Source organism: Trachurus trachurus, assembly GCF_905171665.1.
Source record: "Trachurus trachurus genome assembly, chromosome: 7".
NCBI classification, from domain to species: Eukaryota; Metazoa; Chordata; class Actinopteri; order Carangiformes; family Carangidae; genus Trachurus; species Trachurus trachurus.
Window position 1 is genome coordinate 4,797,826 of NC_139901.1, and position 26,187 is coordinate 4,824,012.

Sequence of the window (26,187 nt, forward strand, 5' to 3'; positions counted from 1 at the left end):
CCTCTCTGTTCCTCTGATGAATTGCTATGTCATCTCTTCTGGGATTGTCCCTTCAGTCAAACCTTCTGGTGCGACCTCAACCTTTTTTTGAATAGAAAATTAGATACCCCTTTTAAAATCAAAATTGAATTTATTTTATTTGGTCTTTTTGATAAGAAAATACCCACAAAGAAATTATTTATTATCAACCTTTTTATTCTATTAGCAAAATTCCATACAACACCAGCAAATTTACAAAACAAAAACCCAACTTTTTTTTATCTTCATCTCTTACTGTAATGATATCATATCTGGACACAGTTAATTTTTGCAAAAACTCCAAAGCTTTAAAAACTTTAGCCTTATGTAATGAATTTGATTTATTTTAATTTATTTGTTTTCTCTCTGTTGCTCTCTTTATTTGATTCATGCACTATTGTCATTATTATGTTTTTTTTCCTTTTGTTTTGTTATTTTCCCAAACTGCATTACCTCGAGCATTCCGTGTTCGTATTGACAGTTGCCTTGTACACTACTTTGTGTAAATAAAGTTTATTAAAACGCCTCTCTCTTGCGAGCCGCAGACAGACCCGTCTCGTGAACTTTGGCCCAACACACAGCAGGTGGCGCTGATGTTCAGCTTTGGAGAGAAACACATTTCAGACAGAAACACAAGCTGCTGAAGAGTGGGAGAGAAATGAAAGAGGCCAGTTAGAGACTAGATGAAATGCTGTTTGTGCAGAGGAAGAAATATAGGACATAAATACCTTTGAATCCTGGGTCAAAGGAGCGATCATCCTTTTATCATCAGACAGTTAAATATGACAGGGGGGTGCTTTTGTTTACCTCTGGTCTGACTGCTGTTCACTGTATTTATCTTTCATATGCCAGTGATGAAAATAAGTCATAATGAATGAGTATAAGAGCAGCAGTGTCTGTGCGTCTGTTTTCTGTTAGAGAGCGCAGCTGAAGCAGGGACGGACCACGCGCCTCACACCCTTTCTGATGTCACAGCTCTGGACCGCTGAAGGTCAAAGGTCAAACACAGGCTCAGATTGAGGCATCATGTGTGACTCACAAGGCGGCTTTGTTCTCCTTCTGTTGAATTATGTTCTTCCTCATTCATTATTTAGTTCCTCTTAGTGCGATCCCCCCTCATCTTTCACATTTTCCTTTAAGGCAAGGCAAGTTTATTTGTACAGCCAATTCTTAACAGTTTGTCTCAAAGGGCTTTACAGCTACATAACAACATCCTCCACCCTTAGACCCTCACATCCACCGAGGAATAACTCCTAAGGAAAAGAAAACAGGAGAAACCTCCTAGTGAGGTTCCCATTATTAATAATGTGACGACTATTAATGATCTTTTAATCCATCTATTTTTGTTGGATTACATTTTTTTAAAGAATCTCCTGTGTTGATTAAAGGATCAGAACAATGTTTATGATACTCAACAACTTAAAATAATGTCAAGATAAGAAAAAGAAAGAAAACAGGCTGCCATTGATGTGGAAATACTGTTTTATTGTTTGTATGAAACTTGATTGAAGAAAATCGAGTTTAGCAGAATATAACAAACACATCAAAGTTCAGCAGAGAGAAGAGAGGGAGGCCTGGACAGAGACGAGAGACGAGGCCATCAGTGTACACACACAATTCTGACTGTTGAGAGGGGAAAGGTCAGAGGTCACACACCGTCATATTCGAAGCCATTATCTGACAGTCTGACACACACCCCCAATTCCAATCCGCCCCCTAAAGACTCAGGCCCTGAACCCTCACTGACTAAAGTGACGTCAGCTGTAAGTGACAGAGTGTGAGAGTCTGTGAGGGTCCAGATGCTGTAAACATGAATGGAACAGCACTTACACACTCTCCCGACATGTTACCTTGACAACAAAATGTTGTTGACTCCGGTCTTGGACCGATAATTTACGTACTTTCAACACGCACAAGGTGTGTGAGGGGGACGGACTCAAAACAAAATGTTCCTGGATCAGATCTGATCAAATCATCATCAATAATCACAAACTGCACGTTAATACTGACAGTAAACTTCTTCTTTTTTTTTTTCTTTCTTTCTTTTTTTTGGTTGTTGCTCCTGTCCATTAACAATAACGAGACTGGCGGAGCTCTCTCTGTCCACGTGTGTTAATTTACTTTTCTTTTTTTTAACACTCGCGTTCCGACGGCATCTCATGTGTTTGACTTCACAACGCTATGAACTGTGGGTAATTCCCCTACCCAAAGTCAGCATCGGTGCTGACTGACGGTAAGGGGGCAGTAAGGGCTCATTCACTGACTCACTGACTTGATGATCTGACAACGGAACAGCCCTCACACACTCACGGACTTCCCGTGAACGCGCCTCTAAGTCAGTGAGTCCGTGAGGGGTCGGATTGGAATTGGGCCACACACACACACACCTCCTGTGTCTTCAACCAAACCAACCCTGGGGGAGGAGCCGTCATCAACGGACACATTTAAACCATGACTCAGTCAGTCTGAATCCCTCAACGTGATGACTGCGCATCCCCCATAGCAACCGTGACCTCTGTCTGTGTGTGTGTGTGTGAGAGAGAAAAAGAAACTTGAACCAATTGAATACCAAACAACATACACAGTCCTTCTCAGTTAACACAACGTACAATAACACACTTTACTACCATCATTAAACCAGACAGGAGTCGACACACTCTGTAATTCACTTTCAAATTACTTGTCAGGAAAAAAAACAGGCGATTGTCAAAACTCCTCCAGAAAACAAGAGACGTCAGAATGGAAGGAGGAGAAACCGAGGCCATGACGGACTGAACACGAGGCTGTCGGGGCAGCGGGGTGGAGAGAGGAGGTTACATTGGCACTGGGTTCAGTACAGAGGCCACTATGTAAAGGGGGACATCCGCTCCCCGTTGACATTGCATAACAGAAACCCGCTCCTTCAGCGAGGCTGGACAGCACCCGTTATAGTCAGGACGGCTCGAGGCTCAGTCCACAGCTACAAGTGTTCACGTTAGGGTGAAGCTGCTGCTCTGAGGGAAAAAAAGAGGGGGGGGGGGGGGGTGAAGGGTGTATACAGTGTTTCCCCCAAATGCCTCACTACCAGGATAGAGTTTGGATACAGAACATCAACCTCAAATCCTGAGTGGCTCATGTAACTGATATGGAGAGTTTCTTTTACCCACCTCGGAGGGCCATCAAGCAGATTTTAAAGGTGACATATTATGCCCCCTTTCCACAAATTAAAATAGTTGCCAGGTGCCTTAAATACATGTCTGTGACATAATACCCCAACGATCAAACATCACAGCTCTCTTTTAATACTTAGCCCTGTTTCAGTGCCTGTCCCTTTAAATGCAAATTAACCATTACTTGCCCCGCCCCTTCTACCGGTCCCAGGTATTATGCAAATTCGAGTCCTAGTTACATCACTGGAAGACAACTGAGGGAACAGCTCGTAAAAACACATGGATTTCAACCTAGGGAGTCTGAACATTACAGATTTTTTTTGTCAAGTCTCACATTTTGGGGCTGGAAGGCAAGACAAACACCCAAATAAAGAGCCTTCAAAAAGTGATATTTTCATAATATGTCCCCTTTAAATGTCTTGGTTGTGGGTCTGCAGAACATGTTTCTCTGCTAAAACTGAAACAAGCAGTTCATTGATATATAAAATATTATATTATACTATTAACTAACTGATCAATGGTTGGAGGTCATTACCCAAACATGCTGAGAATTCGCTGGTTGCAGCTTCACTCTGAACTCAGTCGGTGTATCTTTCTGACTGTTGCTCACACAAATCATTTCTAAAAGGTGGGAAATTGTAAAACATGTTTTTGAAGTTCATAGAGTAAACAACTCTTTTCATGTTTGAGCTCAATGAAAGAACTGCCGAGGTGTTTTCTCTGACACTCAGCAGGTTTTAGTTACAGTAAATATTCTTCGCACAAACTTTAACCCTGGCGGTGAGGAGGGTTTTAGGGGTAAACTCTGCACATCATCATCACAGTGACAGTGTGTTGTTGTGTTCCCTCTGTACTTCAGCACATTACAGCGGACTGCCATGTTTAAGTTCTGACTTGCAGCTTTAACTCAAAGCAGAGTTTACGTCCACATCGGGTGCTGCACACTGACACATTAAAGGTCCCACAATGTGCAGAGGCAGATATCCATGTGTTCTTTGATGATAGAGAAGCTCGATGTTTTAACGCTCCGAGTATCAAAATGCTCGGTCCACAGAGAAATGCGCATAGCTTGTATTCAGAAACTGAGCCTTAAAAAGTGCCAGGAGGACTTCTGCAACTTTGTGATGTCACAAAAAAGCAGTCACCATCCTTGGTCACTCTCCAAGCTCCACCCACCTGCACCATATAACAAATGTAAATATGGAAACTTTAAATTATAAACTTGAAAGTCAGTGCTGTGTGCTGGAGTACACATGTAAAAACAACAACTTCACCACACAAGGAGGTCAACTGTGCTTTAAAAAAAGGAGCATCAAAAAAGACAGATACATTCTGAGAAATAATGATGTGGAAGGGGCAAAAGTGGAGATGCATGTTAACATGAAGGCAACTAACAAAGTATATTAATTTTAAAAAAAGATTAAAAAAAGTAAAGTAAATCAGCCCAGGCACCTGATGATTCTGTGAAAAGTTCACTCTTCCTTGTGGCAGTGTGACACCGTCAAATCATGCAGCTACAACCTGTTAACACTAAACTGACCCATTTATCCAAAGACGAACATGCTCAACTCAGCAACCAAAGCCAATTGATCTTTAATTTAATTCTACAGAAAAATCACTTTGTACGTCTGCAGCTGTGATAAAAGTCTACATTTACATTTCACCGTGGAAACAAACAAACAAACAGGCGGTACGAAACAAAACCAAATAACTCACCAGGAATCCTTCAAATCAATTCAGCTAGCATGAAATATCGTGAATATATTTGTATACGTTTTGCTTTATGAGAGTCTGATGGAAGACAAGCTGGTCTCCAGCACCCTGCATACGTCTGAGCTTTTTGTCTAAAACACCTCCGATGTTCTGCATTTCCAGGACACATTTAAAAAATAGGACTGTAACAGTACAAACACTTACCCGAAAAAACAGCAGAGACTTACATTAACATAAAATAAAAAATATCTGCTTATGAAAAAAAGTATATTTATGAATAAGGCCATTGATAAAGTTGTTTTCCAACAACACGATACTGTTAACAGGGTCTTTACATGTACAGTGGAAAAAAAAACTGGTCTCAAATTAGATCAATAACAATATTAGTATTAAAATTGGTCAATCAGAGCATGGTAATACAAAAACAAGGGAAAAACGCTCGTCACACACAGAAAGGAAAACACTTTCCGTGTCGCAAGTGTTAGTTTTTAAGTTTTATATTGATCCCACATCGATCTAGATGACGGTCTCCACTGTGGCCGGCTACATGAGGTGAATACACCGACGAGCCACAGTCAGAGCTCACAGTGTTGGTTAACGTTGGCTAGGGGGCTGATTAAAGGCCACTGGTATAAAACAGTGCATTTGCCTTAAGAACAGACTTTTCCAAAGAGAAAAGGAAAAAAAAACTAAACGTACAAAACAATCATTTTTGATCGTGCAGTCTTTTTCTATTTTATCTTTCTTTTTTTCTTTTTTTTTACTTTTTTTGTTTTACTAAACACTGGCATGTTGATCAAAAAAAAAGAAAAAAAAAAGCGGCCGTCTGCAAAAGCTTTAAACATCGTCATCTCACACTGAGCAAAAGGAGTAAGCCACTTTCCCGGTTTTAAAGAATTGCACGTTTACGAAGCGTGAAATGTGAACACCAAGGGTGAGTGGGAGCGAGTGGGTGGTGAAAAGACAGCTGATCTGCTAAAGGGAAAAAAAGAAGCCATGTTTTGTATTATTATAATTATTATTATTATTATATGAAACCCCCTTTTTTCCCCCCCTCTCTGTTGGCGGCGGCTGGAAAACAAAAAACAAGTTTCTGCACACAAGTAAAATCTTTCCAACATAGTGATCATTTAGTGAGTGTGGGAAAACACATATTTTTAAAAAAGTGACAGGGAAAACAAGACAAACAAAGTGGAAAAATAAAATGGGAGGAAATCAATGTGATAAACAGTAGCATCAATTTACATAAAGTTGAACAGACAAAAAAAAGAAGAAAAAAAAAAGATGGTGTCCTTGGTGGTGGATAAAAAAAAAGGCCAAGAGAAGACGGGACTGCTGCCTTGTCCCAGACTAAACCCTGAGCCCTTCACTGTCTGCATGTGTGGCTGCTTCTCATTCATGTAGCTGTCATCTGAAGTTCTGGAAGATCAAATTTGACCGTTACAGTTTCAAATTGGGACCAGTCAGTGAAAACACAAACTACACCTCAGATTTGGTTCAAAAGTTTTCTAGTTGGGAATGTTGTTTTCCTCACTTCTACACATGCAAATCCAACTCGGTGTCGACAGCCGAGGCCCCGAACAGCTGCAACAAACGGCTGTCAAACACTAAACAAAACTGTTGGGGTTTAGTCTGGGATAAGTGATTGATGAACTGACAGTCGGGTCTTCAAAGGAGGTTCTTCATGTTTTGATTTGTTTCAAATTAATTTTTTTTTTTTTTTTTTAAACACATACAACCACACACCCACACACATGTATACACACACACACAAAGAACATCACTGTGTTGTTCACACTGAAGTCCGTTACAAAAACCAGATCTACACAGCACAATCTGGTTTTGGGAAGGCTTGGGATTACAGGTGAGGGCGGAGGAGGGGAGGATGGGGAGGAGGGGTGGGGTGGGGGGTGGGGGGGGGGGGGGTACTGGGACTTGTTGCAGACTGACAGGAGTGTAGAGAAGAAGAGGCAGTGACCTAAGTCTTCGTCGATTATTGGTAGAGGATGTTTCATGAAGGAGGGGGAAGTGGAGCTGTACGGTTGCGGCAGAGGAGGAGGAAGTCCGGCAGATCAGGAAACAGGGTTCAGGGAAGGGAAGGTTGGAGGGGGAGGAGGAGGAGGAGGGGGGGAGACGGGGGCCACAAGTCGAGATCAGGTTTGGCATTGGCTATGAAACCAAACTTGGCTGTCTTGGCTTGGGGAAGGATCTCGTTTGTAGACCGGGGCATCTACGTGAAAAGTTGCTTGCAGTCTTGAATATTAAAACTCCTCCTGCTCCTCAGCATCCGGTATCACAAAACCCTCCTGAAGAGAGGGAGACAGAGGGGGAGGGAGGGAGGGAGTGGGAGAGAGACATAAGAGATGGTCAATGGTTTGAGCTGTTATTGCGACCACCTGATCTACAACACGTCAACACAGTCACAGTTCCAGGATCTGCTGCGAGGCTGCTGCCAATTGACAGAGCGAGGAGGAACCTGTTATTTACAGCAAAATAGAGAACCTGCTCCACCCTGTGTGTTTACAGGAGAGTATGATGATGATGATGGATGATCACCATCAGATCTGCATCCACATCCAAGATGTAGGGTTTTGTCAGTAAGTTCATTCTTGCGGTGTCTTGGTCAGGAGACTGGTGTAACGGAGGGTCCGGGTCCACTCACTCACCCATAAAGGACGTGCAAAACCCGACTGCTAAGCGGTCATTGACCTCTTGGCACAGCGGTTTGCATCGTCGCCCGCCGTGCAGGAGACCAGGGTTCAAACCCCACCTGGGGCAGTCCGTACCAAACACAACGCAGAGGGCCAGATAACATCGGCTACACTGGCCGAGTAACCTAACCAGAGGGGTATTGCACAAAAGTAGAATAAAGAAATCCAGGATAACTGAGTAAGCGCGGCTTGACCTAGTCTGATCGGCCCATCCTGGCTTAATTGGTTGCACTAACGCTGAGCCAGGCTGAGGAGCAGCGGCTTGGTCAAGCCAGGTGGAACTTACCCCCAATTCCAATCCGCCCCCTAAAGACTCAAGCCCTGAACCCTCACTGACTAAAGTGACGTCAGCTCTAAGTGACAGAGTGTGAGAGTCTGTGAGGGTCCAGATGCTGTAAATATGAATGGAACAGCACTTACACACTCTCACGACACGTTACCTTGACAACAAAATGTTGTTGACTCCGGTCTTGGACCGATAATTTACGTACTTTCAACGCGCACAAGGTGTGTGAGGGGGACGGACTCAAAACAAAATGTTCCCGGATCAGATCTGATCAAATCATCATCAATAATCACAAACTGCACGTTAATACTGACAGTAAACTTCTTCTTCTTTTTTTTCTTTCTTTCTTTCTTTGTTGTTGCTCCTGTCCATTAACAATAACGAGAGCGGCGGAGCTCTCTCTGTCCACGTGTGTTAATTTACTTTTTTTTTTTTTTTTAGCACTTGCGTTCCGACGGCATCTCATGTGTTTGACTTCACAACGCTATGAACTGTGGGTAATTCCCCTACCCAAAGTCAGCATCGGTGCTGACTTACGGTAAGGGGGCAGTAAGGGCTCATTCACTGACTCACTGACTTGATGATCTGACAACGGAACAGCCCTCACTTTTATTCTCTCGTCAGTAGACCACAGAGACTGATCACAGATTCACCGATGAGAGGACAGGTGTGGTTACTTTCCTCCAATCAACAGGAACTTAATGCTGACGTCAGGTGACTCACCTCTTTAAAAAAAAAAAAAAGCACAGCACCCCTGTCGTAAAGCTCAGAGAGAGCACAGCAGACAACTGCGGACTGATTGAATAATCCAAAACTATAATCACAACTCAAGTTCCTTTCACAAATGAACAGGCTAGCTGCAGAGAATAAATCACCATAGTAACTTGACCAGGATACATTTAGCCTGCTTTTGAACAACCGACTTGAGGCTACATTCAGCCAGGATAACCAACATATCCCAGCTTAATCCCATATCTAGGTTTTGTGCAATACCCCCCTGGTCTTACCCGGGTAACCGATTACTGTAATAAAAATAAAACGACGTCATGTCTGACGGACAGAACGCAGCCGGTGCATAAATGCGCTCTGTCCGTCAGACAGTCCACATTACTGACACACAGCGTCGTCAGACAAAATATCAGGTGGATAATAAGAGTAGAGACTGGAGTTTAAGATGCACATATGGGGCAGACGTGCATCTTTATGCCCGGCTGCCTCGGAGGAGAAAACTTTGTTGTTTTGTTTAAATCATTAGCGGTGCTTATTTATTAGTCCACAGTACATTTTGGTGCCTACGCTCCTCTCTGCCTCGCATCAACATCAGAATGTTTGTAAACTGAAAGCATATTTTCTAGGGCTGACCTAAAAAATTTGAAGCTTTGTTCGTTGCCATGGTAATCGATCATGAAAGTCCGTGATCGATTTTTTTTGTTTTGTTCCTTTTTTCCCTTTTTGACACCTGTCGGCAATTGTTACATTAAAATGATTAGGCTACTTGGCATCCTGGAAATCTGCCTGATTTTGGAGATATGCAGTGTTTCTTTGCCATTACTTTCATTATTCCCACTACGATCGCGCAGATCGACCGAATCTCAATCTACATTGAGATGAGGTCTGGTGTTAGCCAGGCTACCATTAGAGCATCCCGGACGCAAACTCGCTGTTTGTCAGTTATGTTACACTACACGTCCAGTTGACCAATTTCCAGCGTCAGGCCTGATTAAAAAACGGACGTTTACAAAAATGCCTTTTGGCTAGTAGACTTTCGTTGAAACCCTTTTGCACCAGTTGACAAAAGGCGCATCAGAGGAGGAGAGCGACATGGGCTGGTGAAGGAACTCCCACACATTTTTTCCTCACTTGCTTTTTTTTAATTTTTTTTATTATGCCAACGTTTCGGTTATAGAAACCCGCCTCAGGGCATCGTCTCTGTATGTGAACATCATCAAACTTGAATGAATTATTTGAATTTAAAAATCAATTATGTGATATAGCTGCATCGATTCAGAATCGTCCAACTAAGAATCTCGATGCATCTTTGAAACATCACACCAATATGGGTTCAGTGTTTTGGGAGTTCTTTAAAGCAGATATCAGCTTCACGGCCGTTTCGGCTAATGCTGCGTTCAAGGCAGGCTTTTGAAACCGTAAGTTACAGCTTCAAGTCACAACTACGACTTGGTAGCGTTCCAGGTAACCCGTAGCTCGTGTTTTTACCATCCTGTTGTCTGTGAAAGTTCCCTATAACGGCCACTCGTAACTTCCGACCCGTGAACTCGTACCAGATCGAACTGGTATGACTTCACAGGAAGGAAAAACACAAAGTACGAGTTTCTTTGAACGCACCATGAGTTAGCAGCCCCCGCCCTTGTCAGGCATCAATTGGTCCTCGTGCTACGTCACCACATTCACGCGCATCCCTTGGCTGCACACACAGCCCTTCATGCCGTTCTCTCTCCTCATTGGATAACACTTGTATCCCACAAGGAAAATTTTCTCCTCGGGTTACAGCAGAGCAGAGTGACGGAGAGACTCGTGTTTAGGCTGAAATACTTCATGTAAGTGATTGCTGACGGAAAATAGGACTATTTAGGACTTATATTAACAAAAACATTCCACTGATATCTGCTTTAACTACGGTATATGTTTTGGAAACAGATCCCAGGGTGGGGTAAATCTCAAAACGCTGCACCCCGGACACCTCTTTTGTGAAATGATGATGTCATAGCCCCACCTCTCTAACCTGTAACCTGAGGCACACTACTGCCAGTCCAGGCCACAGATGTTCCTTGAAACAATGCAGCGTTTATGGAAAACCTTTTAAAGGTGTACAGAAAAGAAAATTGAATTTGAGCCCACTTTGGGTCATAAAATGAATGTGATAACTCATCTTTCAGACGTTGTAGGCCAAACTTTGTGCAAAATTCTATTTGAGTAAATCCGGGATGAAAGTGTGTATTTTTTTTTCCGCATTGGATAATGCAGGCGCACGGATTATACGTCAGCCTGTACACGATTCACCAGCCACTGATATTGGATCCGTCATCCGTCATTCAAACGTCTGAGACACGCACACACACACGGAGCTCGGGCTCGCCCCAAGCTTTGAATATCCCGCCCGCTCGATAACGACCAATCAAATTCGTTTTCCTCACTCGGGTAAACTCGTGTTGCAGCTCGTGACAAGTCGGCGCGACAAACAGGACAAACGGCCATTTCTGTACACCTTTAAGAAGGAACAAGAAAAAGCTCATTTTGGGAAAGCTATATGTATGTATGTCTATGCTGTATAAATAAATAAAAAACTTAGTTACAAAAAGTTAACTTTTTATTGAACCAACTTGTGTGTCTGAGCTGAGGAATCAACATGTGAAAGTACATAAACAGTGTTTTCCCATTAATTGATGGCGAGCTCAAACGAGACGGTGGCAGGCTGCCATAGTCTGTCACAATAGTGTTTGACAGCGTTTCACCATCTCTCATCTGTCAGTCTTCTCCTGCTGCACACACAGTTGCGCTGGAAGACTAATTAACAAACACAAACACAAGTTAAATATCAGCAGTTGTTCAGTGAGATCACCATACTGGTGTAGGGCAGGGCAATTAATCGAAAAATAATAAAAGTGGGGTTGTATGAGCTAAAAATGCCCATTAAGTACTATAAAGTGTTAATGAGTTCAAATACCTGGGTGTGATATTAGATCCCACTCTCACATTCAAAAGCCATATTAAAAAAAGAGAGCCACACATTGAGATATAACGTATCAACTTTAAAAACATCAGGAATTCATTAACAGTTGAAGCCTCTAAAACTTATTTCAATGCCATGATTTTGTCTCATAATTATTATATGTCCTGTTGGTCTCAGGCAAGTACATCTGTCTTGAAACCCTTCAGGTCACTCCACAAACAAGCCCTGAAGACAGATATAAAATGGTTAGCTTCGATAATTTAATGATGTGTTCTGATGTCCGTTTAGTGTACAAAATAATCATAATGTTGCTCCTCCCCCATTGAAAATCTTTGTTAAACTCCATCAGATCTGTCTCAAGTGGAGATTGTAACATCCCTAAACCGAGCTCTGCCTTTGCTAAATCTGCTTTTTCTTTTAAATCTGTCAAATCATGGAACAATCTCACAAGTGATCTGAAACCCTGTACAGACTTCAATGTTTTTTCCTGGGAAGTCAAAAAATGGATCCTAAGAAACAGCATAAATCTTAAACCTAAATTATTTGTCAAAGTATTAAGTATTTTAATAACTGTATGTTTCTATTTCCTTAGATATGAAATATGTTTTATACCCGAGTGTGATGTGTGAGCGGGTCTATGTATGGATGTTTTGTCTGTTATGCAAGTTTACAATTTTTATCTGTCTATTGTTCTTACTCACCTGCCCCGTGACTACGGATGGAAACTTAAGATAATCCTGTACAAAGCATCTTTTCTCATCTCGAGAGTGTTATTTTGTACGTTGTCCCCGATACAAATAAACTTATGAAACTGAACTAAACTAGATGCAGTAGAAAGGTCTCTGCTCCCCCCCGCTGAGAAACACCAGCTCATCGCGCTGCACCAAGACACAGGCAGTACACTGTTGTGAATGGGAGACGATTAATCAGCGGATTTTCGCTGCCTAAAAGAAGTCCCGTCTCAAAATAATACACCAGTTCAAGAGTACGATATAAAGTAAAGATTTACAATTCATCAGCTGGTCGGAAAAACTTTTTTTTTTTTTTTTTTTATCATCTGGAACTACCCAACTCACTCAGTACTCCACGGCACTCCTCTGCACAACCCCACTTCAAAAAAAGGTGAACTCTCCCTTTAAGAGCCTCTAATGGACGTAATCCTGCCTGTGTTGGTTATGATAGGCTGTTTCAATGAGCCACATGTGGGGCTGTCTGTTAGATGATTGGCTGTTCACATGTCACTCTCAGTACACTCCATTGTCGAAGGGTGTGACTGGCTGTTTGTTATGAGCTTTCACGTTGTGCATTTAGTGCGTACACGTCAAATTTTTCAACGTTTTATCGAGCTGTTGGGATGTTCTGCCCCCGCCGCCGCTTAAAACAATCCTAGAGGAAACACTGTAATTGGTTATTAGCCGTAATCAGCCTTCATCAGGAATAAACCCCTCTAACATCTTTATTTGTCGGATGTGCACGGGAACACTGAACACAGTGTGCACAGCGAGTAGCAGTGCACACTGCGCTGCATGCCATTCCACTGGAGGAATTCACACTGGCATCAGCAGTTGTTAACAACAGAGCAAATGGGCTTTAATCTGGTACTGAGCTAAGAACGCAATGCAGAGCCCGCTGGCCGGCTGGGGATATTTTAAACAGCAAGCCTGCTTATATTCTATATTTACGTTAATGTCAACAAATCAACATGTTACACCATCCCTCAACACTTTTCCTCTGTCCCGGCCAGCTGCTGGCACTTAGCCCCAAATCTATTTCTTCCTCCTGAAGATATGAGTCATTATTTCAATATACATATTATATATTATTTCATTGTGTGTATTTTTTTTTTTAGCAAGCCTTATTCAATCAGAAAATAGTCCCCAATAGATGCAGTATTTCCTCCTTTTTCTTTTAAGTATTTCTTTCAGGCTTTTATGCCTTTATGTTGACAAGACAGCTGGAGAGAGACAGGGAATGGGGAAAGAGAGGGGTAATGGCGCAGCAAAGGGCCGCAGGGTGGAATTGAACCCAGGGCCGCTGCAGCGAGGGTTGCCTGAGCCATATACGACGCCCACTGGGGACTATTTTCTGAGGCGGGTGAATGAAGACGTGGTGTTCTAGTGAGTATTTGGGCAGCATTATGATGTGTGTGTTACTGTAATAATAATCTATTCGTCTCCATAAGGTGTTGAAATGATGTCTTTTTTAAAACCAATCTTCTCACTGAAAAACTGACCAGTGATTATTTCACCTTCAAAATACATGAAAATAAATAATTGTCTAAAAAAGCTAAAGCATGGATGAGGAACTCACGTCTGTGGCGTAGAGGATGTCTACAATCCTCTGCAGTGTGGGGTCGCCCTCGCCTTCCTTCTCCTGGCAAATCAGCTCAATGTTCCGCAGCTTACCAAAATAAAAGTCTCTCTCCTTCTCCATGTCCTGAATGGTAGACTTCAGGATTTCCACCTGTGGAAAACACAAACACAAATCTTCAGTTTCCACACTGGGAGTCCAGTTTCACATTACCTGTTCTAATGACAGCACACTCATTTCATTCATGTGGAAAGTGGTTTAATTTGTTGTATAACTACAGTGGGAAAATAAGTATTTGATCCCAGGCTTACTTCACTTCATCTGAAATGTTCATGAATTTATAACCTTGATATGATGATATTAATTGGATTTTTGTTGATATTCTGTCTCTCTCTGTTCAAATAAACTTAACATAAAAACTATAGACTGTCCATTTCTTTGTGGGGGAGCAAACTTAGAAAATCAGCAGGGAATCAAATATATTTTCCACACTGTATGAAGTTATGGTAATTGATGTTTCTATTACGATCGTTTGATTGGTGCTACACTGACCTCATTCATTAGCTCCGCCCTCTCCTCGTCTCCTCCTCCCATCCCAGGCTTTCTTGCGCTGACAGGAGCCAACTTGGGCGCTACCTTGGCAACGGGTGGCCTCTGAGGAGCTGATGAGACACGGAGCAGAAGACAAAATGTCACCTTTTAGCAGCAGAGGAAGCGAACCAGCTCATTCTATGGTTTGATGGAGCCGAGCTCTGACCTTGACTGAGGGCCTTCTTAGGGGGTTTGTTGAGAGCCGACATGGTGGCGTTGGACGTGGGCACGGCGTCCTGGCCCTGCCTCGCCTCCACTGGATCGTACTCCTTCCCGTCGTAGTTGGCATCAAAGAACTTCTTAAACCACTGGACAAACTCAAAGTTGTCTTGGAACTTCCCCTTCACCAGTTTGTCTACTGGAATGATCTGAGAGCAGAGAGAAGAATAACTGCCTGCGTTTAACGTTTGTGATTCTCAGTACTGCAACTCACCATCATACATGAATGAAGCAAACCTTCACATCTGAGAAACTGATAAAGACGAAACTTGATGGGTTTCTGTTGCCAGCTGACCCATTTAATTGTCAAGCTCCGCTTTTTCAAAAGAAAAAAGAGGAAACGCAGAGGAGGCCTGTGGAGTAGAGTTCTTCTTTTTATAAAGCACATCTTCTAGCTGGTTCTATTGTGTGTTGCTTACTGTAAAAATGCACTGAATCGGCAATGTTCATTTTGGTGATGATTATCTGATAAAAGAAGAATGTGGTATAATGACACATCAGGCCAGGCACTTCAGGTTTTTTTTTGTTGTTGTTGGGGGTACGGGCTGAGGATTAATGCTAGTGAGTCAGGCTGCGATGAGTCTGGGCTTGTCATTTTTAGGCCCGTTGAGAACTCTACTGTGGAGAGAAAAACCATCATTGTGCTCAATGGGCAAGGCTGACAGCTCGTGAGCTGAATTATTGCTTTTCTAAAAAGTAACTAAAGCTCTGAGAGTAAGTCGGTCTAGAGACCAAAAAGGAACCGAGTGGTCAACTCTGTCCATCTGCTCCAAATCATTTTGAAAGAGCAGCCACCGATGGGGAAACACTTTCAGTCATGAGGCTTTCAGCTGACGCACAGTGTAACTTCATTCAGTCTGCACTGTAAACAACATTCATGCATTAAATATACATTTAGTAAGTAGCAGCATGAAACACCTACTGAAATGCTTTGATATAGTAAAAAAAAAATATATATATATATATATATATATATATATATATATATATATATATATATATATATATATATATATATATATATATAAAGAAAAACTTAAAATCAGTGGGAGACAAGATGATTGGATGAGCATGAATATGATATGAATCATATCCAATGACCTAAGCAGCAGATTTCAACCTTGTTGAAGACCTATAAGAGATTGTGGTCTAACCCCACACACACACACACACACACACACAGGGGTTCTAGGGCTGTCCCGATTATCCTATTTTGATAATGGAAGGCGGCGGCGACCGTAACGTCTGACCGGGGGGGAAATGAAAGTAATGGCAAACAAACACTGCAAATCTCCAAAATCAGGCAGGTTTCCAAGATGCCAAATCGCCTACTCATTTTAATGTAACAATTGCCGATGAGAACCGGTGTCAAAAAGAAAAAAACAAAACAATCGATCACGGACTTCATGATCGATTACCATGGCAACGAGCGAAGCTTCGATTTTTTGGGGTCAGCCCTAAGTGGTTCTCAAACTTTTTTACACCAAGGACCCCTAAACCGACACAAATTAGACCACAGACCCCGACTGGACAAAATATTGAAACAAACACCAGAAATACACAAATATTTGGATAACGTTACTTTCTTAGTCAATGTATATGTTCAAATTACAGTGAATTTTTTTGAAAAATTTCAAGACATTTCTGGAAAAAAATGTGGTCAAATTTTTTTGAAAAAGTTGGGGACCCCCTGGAACCCTCTCATGGAGCCCTCAGGGTCCCTGGACCCCACTTTGAGAACCACTGGGCTTGGAGACTAAATGCCCACGTTGCTTTTTCTTTATTCTTTTTCATCACCTGTCTGTAGCTCAGTGTTGTCAGTGAGGGAATGAGGCTGGAATAAAATCAATGTAAAGCTTTTATTGGATTCTAAAAGACGTGTGCTTGACTACTAAAAAAAAAAAAAAAGTCTTCTCTGCTGGTGCCACAGAGAGAGAAGCAGTAAAACGCAAGTGATTGGTGGGAAAGGCTGAGCAGTAAACCCTATTACCCGGCAGTGGAGGAAGTGGACATCATTAGACAATACACATTCACAAAGCTGGAATGAGGCTAAAGTCCACAACACAGACACAATGCCAGGGATTAGAGCCCCGAACATGAATGAATACAGTGATGGTGTTCTGCTGTGCAGTAGGGATGTCACCATTACTTGTTTTTACAATTAATCGTGGTATTAAACATCACAATAAGTTAATCGTAAGGGTTCCTAAATACCGTCACTTTCCAAAAAAGGTCATGTCGGAAACAAATACCGGCAGATGTGCACTAATATAAAAAGGTACATGCACAGACACGGTACATTTATCGAACGTAACACTGAAATGGTAGAAAATGTAATATTAGCGTGTCATTTGTAGTATAAAAAAAAAAAATTGGTTTAGATGACCATTAATGACTTGAATATTTCAAACACTTCCCCTGGGGTATTATTAATTGGTCCCATATTAACTAGGTACTTATTAATGTCATTATATTTTGACTACATTTAATTTACACATTCATAGTGTTGTGAATTATTTAATGCAAAAATAATCGTGATAATCGTAATACTGTGATTACTAGGGGTGTAATGGTACATGTAGTTGTATTGAACCGATTCGGTACGGGGTGTTCGGTTCGGCACAGCGCTGAGAACGAGTGAGTTTCGGTACAGAAGTTGTGTGTGTTTACAGTCCGCCTGCAGCTACACGTGCAGCCCATTAGCTATCGCTAATGCTACCGCTAGCGAGAAAACAGAGGCTTGAAGACCCTCCTGCTTGTAGGAGGAGTGGAGGTGGGGGCTGTGGCTCCTATCTCCTCTCTGTCTGTCCCTCTGTCTCTCTCTCTCTGTGTCGCGCACGGGCTCCAGCAGCTGTGGATCTGCTGCAGATGCGCCCAGAGCAGGCGCACGTCGCTGCTGTGTTGACACTAAGCACTGTGCCGTCGTGATGATCCGCGTTATTCATTCATTTATTTATTTATTTGCGGCCGAACGGTTGCATCGTCAGGCAGCCGTTGTGGCATTTGCCCACACTGCCCTATGGTCAGTCCGTCACTGGCTTGAACTGTTAGTGCTGCACATTACATGTAAAAAAAAAAAAAAAAAAAAAGTTGTGTGAGAAGTTTTTTTTTTTTTTTAAATCATATTTTATATGTTTTGTTTATTTGTGAATATTGTATTCATTGTAAGGCTTATTTTATATGTTTTGTTAATTTGAGAATAATTTATTGAACTTATTAGGCAGCACTTTACAACAGTAGGCTATTATTTTATTTTTCATATTTTGTATAATGGTTTAGTAAGTTTATAAGTTAAGTTTAATAAGTTTATACGTTTATTTGTACCAGGGACAATGTACCTTCAACTAGGGGTGGGAAAAAAAATCGATATTGCAATATATTGTTGTGCTCTCTGTCGCAATAAATAATCGATACACTGACGGCAAATATCGATATTTTGTTACAACACACATTTACCCCGTTGTCACAGTCAGTACTTTTTTTTTTCACCGTCAGTACTTAATCTCTCCTGTCCTTTTTGTGGGGGCGCTAATCCCGTAAATGAGGGTAAAGTAGGCGTGAGTAGCGGCAGAAGAAGAAGACCCACCCGCAAGTTTCCACCAGAGTTTCCACTCAAAGTGTGGACCCACTTTGGCTTTTACGAAACAGATGACAGGAGAACACTGGATAAAGAATATAATCTGCAAGAACTGTTTTGCGAAGGTAAAATATACAGCAACCACACAGACAGGCGTATGTGTCTCTCTCTACAGTCTATGGTCTCTCTGTGTGTGTGTGTGAGTTACTGCGGTTACCGCGACGCTCCCGTCCCCCGGATATTTCTGCAGCTTGATTTACATGATCCGGTCTGAGACATGAAACTCATGGACTGAGGAGTCGTCCCACTGCGTCTGCACGTCACACCGACGGTCGTACATTTGTAGGAGGAAGTTGTAGTTGCTGTTGTTGCCGTTGTTGCGATTGTGCGCGACGTCGAGCTGCCGCTTCGACTAGCGAGTTTTTTCTTTTTTCCCCCCAATCGCCCGTTCAATCAGCCTGGTGAGGGAGGACGGAGTGGGGGGGGGGGGGGGGGTGTTGGCGCTGTCTTATACAGTTCTGTTACAGAAAACCTGCATGTTTTTTCTCCTCATGTCCTACACTAGAGAACTTGTTCTTCTTATCACCAAAGAGGCTGCTCTCTCTCTCTCTGACAGCTGGTTTTTTAAATACCATGAATGGAAAGCATAAGAAACTACATAAAACAAGTTGCTACTGACTTTTCAGTATCATAAAGCACTGTCCTGGTTTACATAAGACATGTTATTAATGTTCATGCACTTTAATGTCTCCAGCTGTACAGTGTTTATTAATTTGTACATTGTACAAAGTTTTGGAATAAATGCATGAGACTTTTTCCTTTTTATGTTTTTTTTTCAGTCACATATATCGTGATATATCGTTGATGAAATTTCTTGCAATATATCGAATATCGCAGATATCGTGTATCGTGATATTATCATTATCGTGGGCCAAATATCGCCACAGTATCGAATCGTGAGTTACCCATATCGTCCCACCCCTACCTTCAACATAACATTAGTAGGTGAGTAAAATAATTACATTTGACTAAAACATGTAAATTTGGTTTAGAAAAATTCCTAATAAACAAGCAAATTTATGTTTTGCATTTGGTTCTCTTACTGTACCGAAAATGAACCGAACCGAGACCTCAAAACCGAGGTATGTACCGAACTGTGATTTTTGTGTATCGTTACACCCCTAGTGATTACTTCTGACAATAAACGTACCAAGAAAATCTATAATGGTGACATCCTTCAAACAGCGCTCAGCTCCATGATACAGCAATGACTTAAAAAACTAATGAACAACAGGAAGGAAGTCGGCCCATGAATAAATTATAGCGGCTCTGTCAATAGTCCCACAAGCAGCTGCATGCCCAGTCTGAAGACGAAAGGATGAGTGAGCCACAGCTGCCCTGCCTTTCACATATGACAATATGAAGTTCTTATTAAAAAAAAAAAAAAAAACTCAAGGTGGAGTTTGACTTCCTGCCACATGCACAATATCTGACTCAAGTGCAGGGATTAGAAAATACAGTGGAGCCTTTCAGTTGCCTATCACACTGTATGTGTTGGTTGCTCTCTGACCGTCCTCCTCAGACGACACACGGACAAACAAAGCGCTAATAAAAACAAAATGACTCATGAGCGGATCAGCAGAAGCAGCCCAGCTGGTTGGGAGGGGATAACAGGAGGGGCAGTGTGCATGTCAAACAGCAGCGACGGGCCGGCGGTGACGTTAGACTTAAAAAAATAAAAAAAAACACTTGACAAAACTGCTAACCACCAGATCAGGGGGGTCAAACCACTTTGTAGTCGCAGGGGTTGTTGTGTACGGTTGTTTCTATTTCACAACTCGCAGCCGTGCAAGCGTTTAGGCAATCCTGACAAACACACACATTGTTCTTCAGCGACACAACAGTCGAGTGTAGTTTCAGCATGTGTGTGTGTGTCCCACCACGGGAAATAGCAGGGGGCTGCCTGATTAATCTGGTCCAAGTGCAAACTAACCCTAAACAATCAAGCAACATCAGTCACCACTCTCATTTTGAGTGCTACTATTCAGAAACATAACCACAACCACTGCTTTTAAGATGTGCCATCTTTGTAATACAAAACACTTCCAGTGGTCGGCCAATGGAAGCTTTCAGTCCTACAAAGGCTTTTATTGTGAAGGGGCACAAGATGTAGCCTCGGTTTAAGAGGAGAGTAGTAGCGCTAATTTAAAAGGTGTTAGCTACAAAATTTATTAAACAATTATTTATATACTATAAAAAAAAATCTGTAAAATAACCCTAACCCTATTCTGCACCCCTCTAGATGTTCTGTGGCTGTATTATTTTTGAAAAATTAATCGTTTTGATGAAAAAGTTGTAGCCATTGCCTTTAACCGTCCCATATGAAGATCTAGACATTCAATTGCTGGTGACTGAGCAGGTGTGTCCAGTATTTTACATGTCATCCATCCAGTCGTTTATCTGCAGCCCTGTGGAGGTTTTTTTTTTTTTTTTCCATTTAAGTGATTTCATCCTGTGTCTGGCATGTTATGAAAATGAGCTTTAAACACTTCTCTTCCACTGCCCTCTAATATCAGAAATTCCCCCGACCGTCTCTCTTGTAATTTGACATGCAGCCGCGTGTTGTTACTCACTTTGTCCACTCCCATCTTTTTGAAGGAAACTTGCAGGAGCTTGAAGTTATGGATGTATTCATGCTCCAGTTTGGCACCAAATTTGACTTTCTTCAGAGGCAGAGAGTTGGGGAACAGCATGTCCATGAATTGGCAGTAGACAGTACCTGGATAACAGAAGAAAGAAAGAAAAATCTTACACATTAAAGTCAAAAGGGTATAGTTAAAAAAACACTGCAGGGCCAGTCCCTTTGGGTGCAGCATGTTCAGAAATGGTGGATTCCTAAAAGTAAATGGGTAAAAAATAGAGCTCATCGCCCTTTCATGTAAAACAGATACGTTTCTTTATTTAAAAACACTGATGACACACTTCCAAATGTCCAATCATCTTCTTTGACAAACTACCTTTTGAAGAGCAGCTGAGAGCGGACCGTCTGGCTCATGGGTAAATGAGGCGTATTTACAAAACAGGAGTGTCACCACACACACACTCCTCTGATCTTCTGAACTAAATGAAACAAACGCACACCAGGGCTGGGTATCAAACAGCCACACGGGTCGGACTGCTCAGTCTTGTGCTTGTGTGGTTTGCATGAAGCTTTCTATACAGCGTCATCATCAGAGCCCATGCACTGTTTTGCCTGGTCCTGTTCTATATGAGAGTGCGATGCTCACTGTAAGATCATCCGAGTGTGACGAAAAAGGTAATTATCCCTTATTATAAAGGGAATTATTCTACAAGTGCATCACTCGGTTCCCCAAACTAGGAGGCTGCAGAGCGTTTGTTTTTAAGTGTATGGTGTCCACACCCAGTGATAAAATGTAAATCTTTTATTTCAATATGAACTCGATACGTCTGTCCAGCTGGGATTAAGTCAAACTGTGGTACCTGCTGTTCTGATCTTTTAATTACACTCCTAATAACTGAAGGTTTACACATTAACCTGTGCGGAGGCAGAACACATGCTCATACAGGCAGGTGGGTGTGAAGCCGCAGTTTTCAGGCAATAGGATTACATTTTTCCCCGTTGGCCTCGGGTCACCCTGTGAACCAGCCGTAACCGGTGATGATGATGATGTCCCTCACAGGGCAGCAGCCAGATACCAAAACATATTATACTGCCAAATCCTGTCTAACATGGAGTTTCAGTACCTGTACTGGATTAGACGAAGTCTTGTTTGTGTTATTTAACGCAACATAGATGATGTAAATGCGAGTTGAAAACAATTTTGATAAAAACTGCCTCGACAGAAGTGCTCAGATTTATTCCTTAAAAAAAAAAAAAAAAAAAAAAAAGGGAGAGTCGTAGGATTTTCCTAAAAAACAAAATATAGACTTATAAATAAGAAACCCTGCTTCAGGGTTCCTACACATTTGAAATTTCCAAATTCCATACTTTCTCCATACTTCTCGGTAAAAAAATTCAAATAATTTGTGATATTTGAGTAAATAGTTGTGCATTATATAAAAAAAAATCATGCAATTAATCATTTGTTTTCATTATTCTGAATGTGTATATGTCATTATGTCACCAAATAATTTCCAGGAGATTGTAGCTATAGGTACAATAGCATATAAAATAATGAATCCAGATAACTTCAAACCCAGATAAGTATTAAAGCAGAAGTAAGGTGAATGTTTGTGTTAATATAAGTCTTAAATAGTTCTATCTATGGTCTGAAACACGGGTCTGTCAGTCACTCTGCTCTGCTGTAAGCCGAGGAGAAAACTTTCCTTGTATCCTACAACCTTTATCCAATGAGGAGAGAGAACGGCATAAAGGGGCGGTCCTCTCTGTGTGTGCAGCCAAGGGATGCGCGTGAATGTGGTGACGTAGGACGAGGGCGGGGGCTGCTAATTCCATCTGCTGACAAGAAGTTAGCCAAAACGACCGGATCGCTTACTTCTGCTTTAAAGCAGAAGTGAGTGATATATTTGTGTTAATATAAGTCTTAAATAGTTATATCTTCCGACAGCAATCACTTACATAGAGTGTTTGGACCGAAACACGGGTCTCTCAGTCCCTCTGCTCTGCTCTGAGCCGAAGAGAAAACATTTATCGTATCCTACAGTTTTTATCCAATGAGGAGAGAGAACGGCATGCAGGGCTGTGTGTGCAGCCAAGGAACGCCATGAATGTGGTGACGTAGCGTCGAGGACTGTTATGGTGCGTTCAAGGAAACTCGTATTTTTCCGACCGTGAAGTGGTACCAGTTCGATCTGGTACGAGTTCACCGGTCGGAAGTTACGAGTGGCCGTTATAGTGACTTTCACCGGTAAAACAGGTCGGAAAAACACGAGTGGGTTGCCTGAAACGCTACAAAGTCGTAAGTTGTGACTTGAAGCTGTAATTTACGATTTCAAAAGCCTGCCTGGAACGCAGCATTAGCGAAAACGACCGGACCACTCACTTCTGCTTTAAGATAAATATATTTCCATTTTCCATACTTTTCCAGACCTGGAAATGTATAAAATCAAATTCCATACTTTTCCATACTTTCCATACTTGCATAGGAACCCTGCTGCTTAATCATCACCTACGGTCTGGATGTTTCTGGGCGGGGAGTGGGTGTGTTTTCCCCAGCCAATGACAGAGCGCAGGTGAAGTTGGGCGTGCGGCGCCGTGGGCTTGGAGAAATGGCGGCTAGACACTTAGCAGTGAAGAAAAGGAAATACAGTTCGACTGAGGAGCTGGATCGCCATCGCCCAGACGGCCGACAAGTAGGAGGACCTTGGCTCATAACCACCCGCAGGTACGGGCCCGACGCTCCAGCTCCTCACTTGGACTGTGTATCCGCAGTTGAGCACAAGAGCAGGGGCCCAACTTGAATGTTGTGTTTCCAAACTGCAACAAACAGACCTACAGACTCCACCTTTAACTACCGTACTGCCACGTCTGTTGTTTGTTCACATGATGTGATATAAAGAGAAGCTTCAGGGCCTTCTTAACCTGCTGTGAACCGCAAAAGAAATGAAGTCGCACACTAATGCAAAGTCTCTCACGCGCTCATATCCTCCAGTCCTCCAACACCAGCTCTCACTCCACTCTGGGACTGCAGCAGCAGCAGCTCATTGAAATGGAAATAATAGGAGGAATATATTTTTTTTAAATAGATGAATTAAAAAAAAAAAAAAACAGCTCTCTTACCTGAACACAACATTTCAATCTTGGTGAGGTTCATCTGTAGGGATTCATTGATCCACACCAGCATGTCATGACGACTTAGGTTGTCGCTGGTTACTGAGGTGGAGTACACGTTCACAGCCATTATTGGTCACCTGCCAACAGAGGAGTAGATGACACAGCGAAATCAGTTCATTTGCATCCTTCACAACATCATCATCATCATCATAAAAGGCTTTTTCCACTTCAAGACAGGTTTGTGTTAACCTTTCTAAAGCACAGAAACACGAAACGCAATTGTGTTTAAAGTATGTAAAATATTAGATAAGCAAACAATAGCCATCACAACATCTCAAAGTCCAAGCTGATGTCTTCATTGTTCCAAATAATCAAAATATTTGTCAATTAATCTGCTTCTGATGAAATAACCATTCCAGCTCTCAGGGGGGAAAAAAGAAAAGAAAAACTGAACAGTGAAATAACTGAAATAGTCACATAAATTAGAGACATTAGTCTCATCATCATACTCATCGTTCAACTTAAGACTGGAGATGAACAATGGACCCACCCAAATCAATACCTTATCGGAACGACCACAGGCATTTGTCTTTAACTACATCTGCCAGATCCAAAATCATGTTCTGTTGGATCTCTGCAGATAAACAGAGAAACTTTTTTCCTCAACTACTGAGAGTAACAGCTGGAGGCTTAACATGGACGTGGAAGGTGATTTCTTATCTAAATAAGAGATCATTCAAACATTTGGTAGTGTGAAGGTCAAAATATTTAAGCATATGAGCAGCCATCATATTGTTATGTTTGATACTGCGGGCCTACGAAATACAGGTTGGAACTCTGATTTCTGATTGCAGATTCTTCTTTCTATTAGTCGAACAGCAGAAAAGGTAAATAAAAAGTAAAATAGCTGGTCACACACACCATTAACTGCCTCACCTGAGGACATAAAGAAGAAATGAAAAGGGCCCGATGCTTTTCTTGAAATTAGGCAAATTCAAAGATAGCTACTCCTTCAATGTTACGTTAAATTATCAAACATCTCCATCTTCTCAAATGTCAATTTTCTGCCTTACTTTAACAACATTGTACATTTAACAGATTTATGGCTGACTGGATAAAACAAGAAAAGTTTTATGTCTGGTTTTTAAAAAACAGAGGGAGACCTAATTGATAAAATTGATCCACTTCTTGATAAGTGGATTGACATATCCTAGGGAAAGTAATAAGGCTGTTAAACAACTACAAACGGACATATTCAGTGAACTATACTGCTGACAAAGTCACTCATACTCGGACACGGATTTATGGATCAAACAATAGACAGATTGTTACCGATGTGCATCACCATTAGTTGGACCTCTCCTGACACACCGGCTGACAGCACCAACAGCAGCTAAATGCAACAGGGCCCGTTCACAAACTTGGAAGCTACCGCTACTTAGCCGAGTCATAAGCAGCTTAGCTTAGCGAAAAAAACAGCTTAGCCGTGCGGCTAGCCGTCAAAATGTACGGGTATATAACCAGCAAGCTGCCGCCTGCCCCTTGAATTGCTTAGTTGCCGGTTCACTGTTACTAACGGCCAAGATGACACCAAGCCTGGCTCCGTTACTCTCCGTTACTCTCCCTTAGCTAAAACACGACAGCCGGCTAACGTGAGCCAGCCTCCCTCACAGACATGTAGCCGTTTCCCCGCCCTGAACGCAACCAGCGTAGCGTTAGCTTCGGTTAGCTCGTGACTGATAACGCGACAAACATATCGTTGTATAGTCCTACGATCTGGCTCTGTGTGTATTTCACCGGCACGAAGACATAGCCGCTATATGCCGAGCATAACCGGGGTTAGTTGGTTAACTCGGGAATTGAACGGGTTCTGCTTCTCTGCTACTCGCGAGCTAGCACGTTAGCTACCGGGGCTTAGCCGCCGCTTCACATGCCGGCTAATGAACGGTACAAAGAGGGGGAGCGCCGTCAAACCTACCGGGAGTCGATCGCCTTTCACAGATCTCGGACACAACGAGTTTATTTTTTCTCGGCCGCTGCTCTGAGTCATAAAAGGCCAATCTGTGCTTGTTTCCAAGTTCTTACCACTTCTGCTTTTTTTTCTACTCTTCTTCTCGGCAGTTCACGTTCACCCTACCGGCAGCGGAAGAACCGTTTTTATGACGTC

At 42.1% G+C, this 26,187-nt stretch overlaps 1 protein-coding gene across 1 annotated transcript; it reads right to left on the minus strand.

Annotated features, from left to right (window-relative positions):
- Nucleotides 1–1,556: 1,556 nt before the first annotated feature.
- mapre1b (microtubule-associated protein, RP/EB family, member 1b) lies at nt 1,557–26,187 on the minus strand. Its single transcript, XM_083976303.1, has 8 exons — nt 25,999–26,187; nt 24,027–24,157; nt 20,899–21,044; nt 14,636–14,837; nt 14,431–14,540; nt 13,879–14,031; nt 2,459–7,186; nt 1,557–1,695 (listed from the first exon to the last, which is right to left on the minus strand). Exons 2-7 carry the CDS (start codon nt 24,145–24,147, stop codon nt 7,142–7,144), a joined length of 777 nt encoding a protein of 258 aa, XP_083832429.1. The 5' UTR covers nt 24,148–24,157; nt 25,999–26,187; the 3' UTR covers nt 1,557–1,695; nt 2,459–7,141.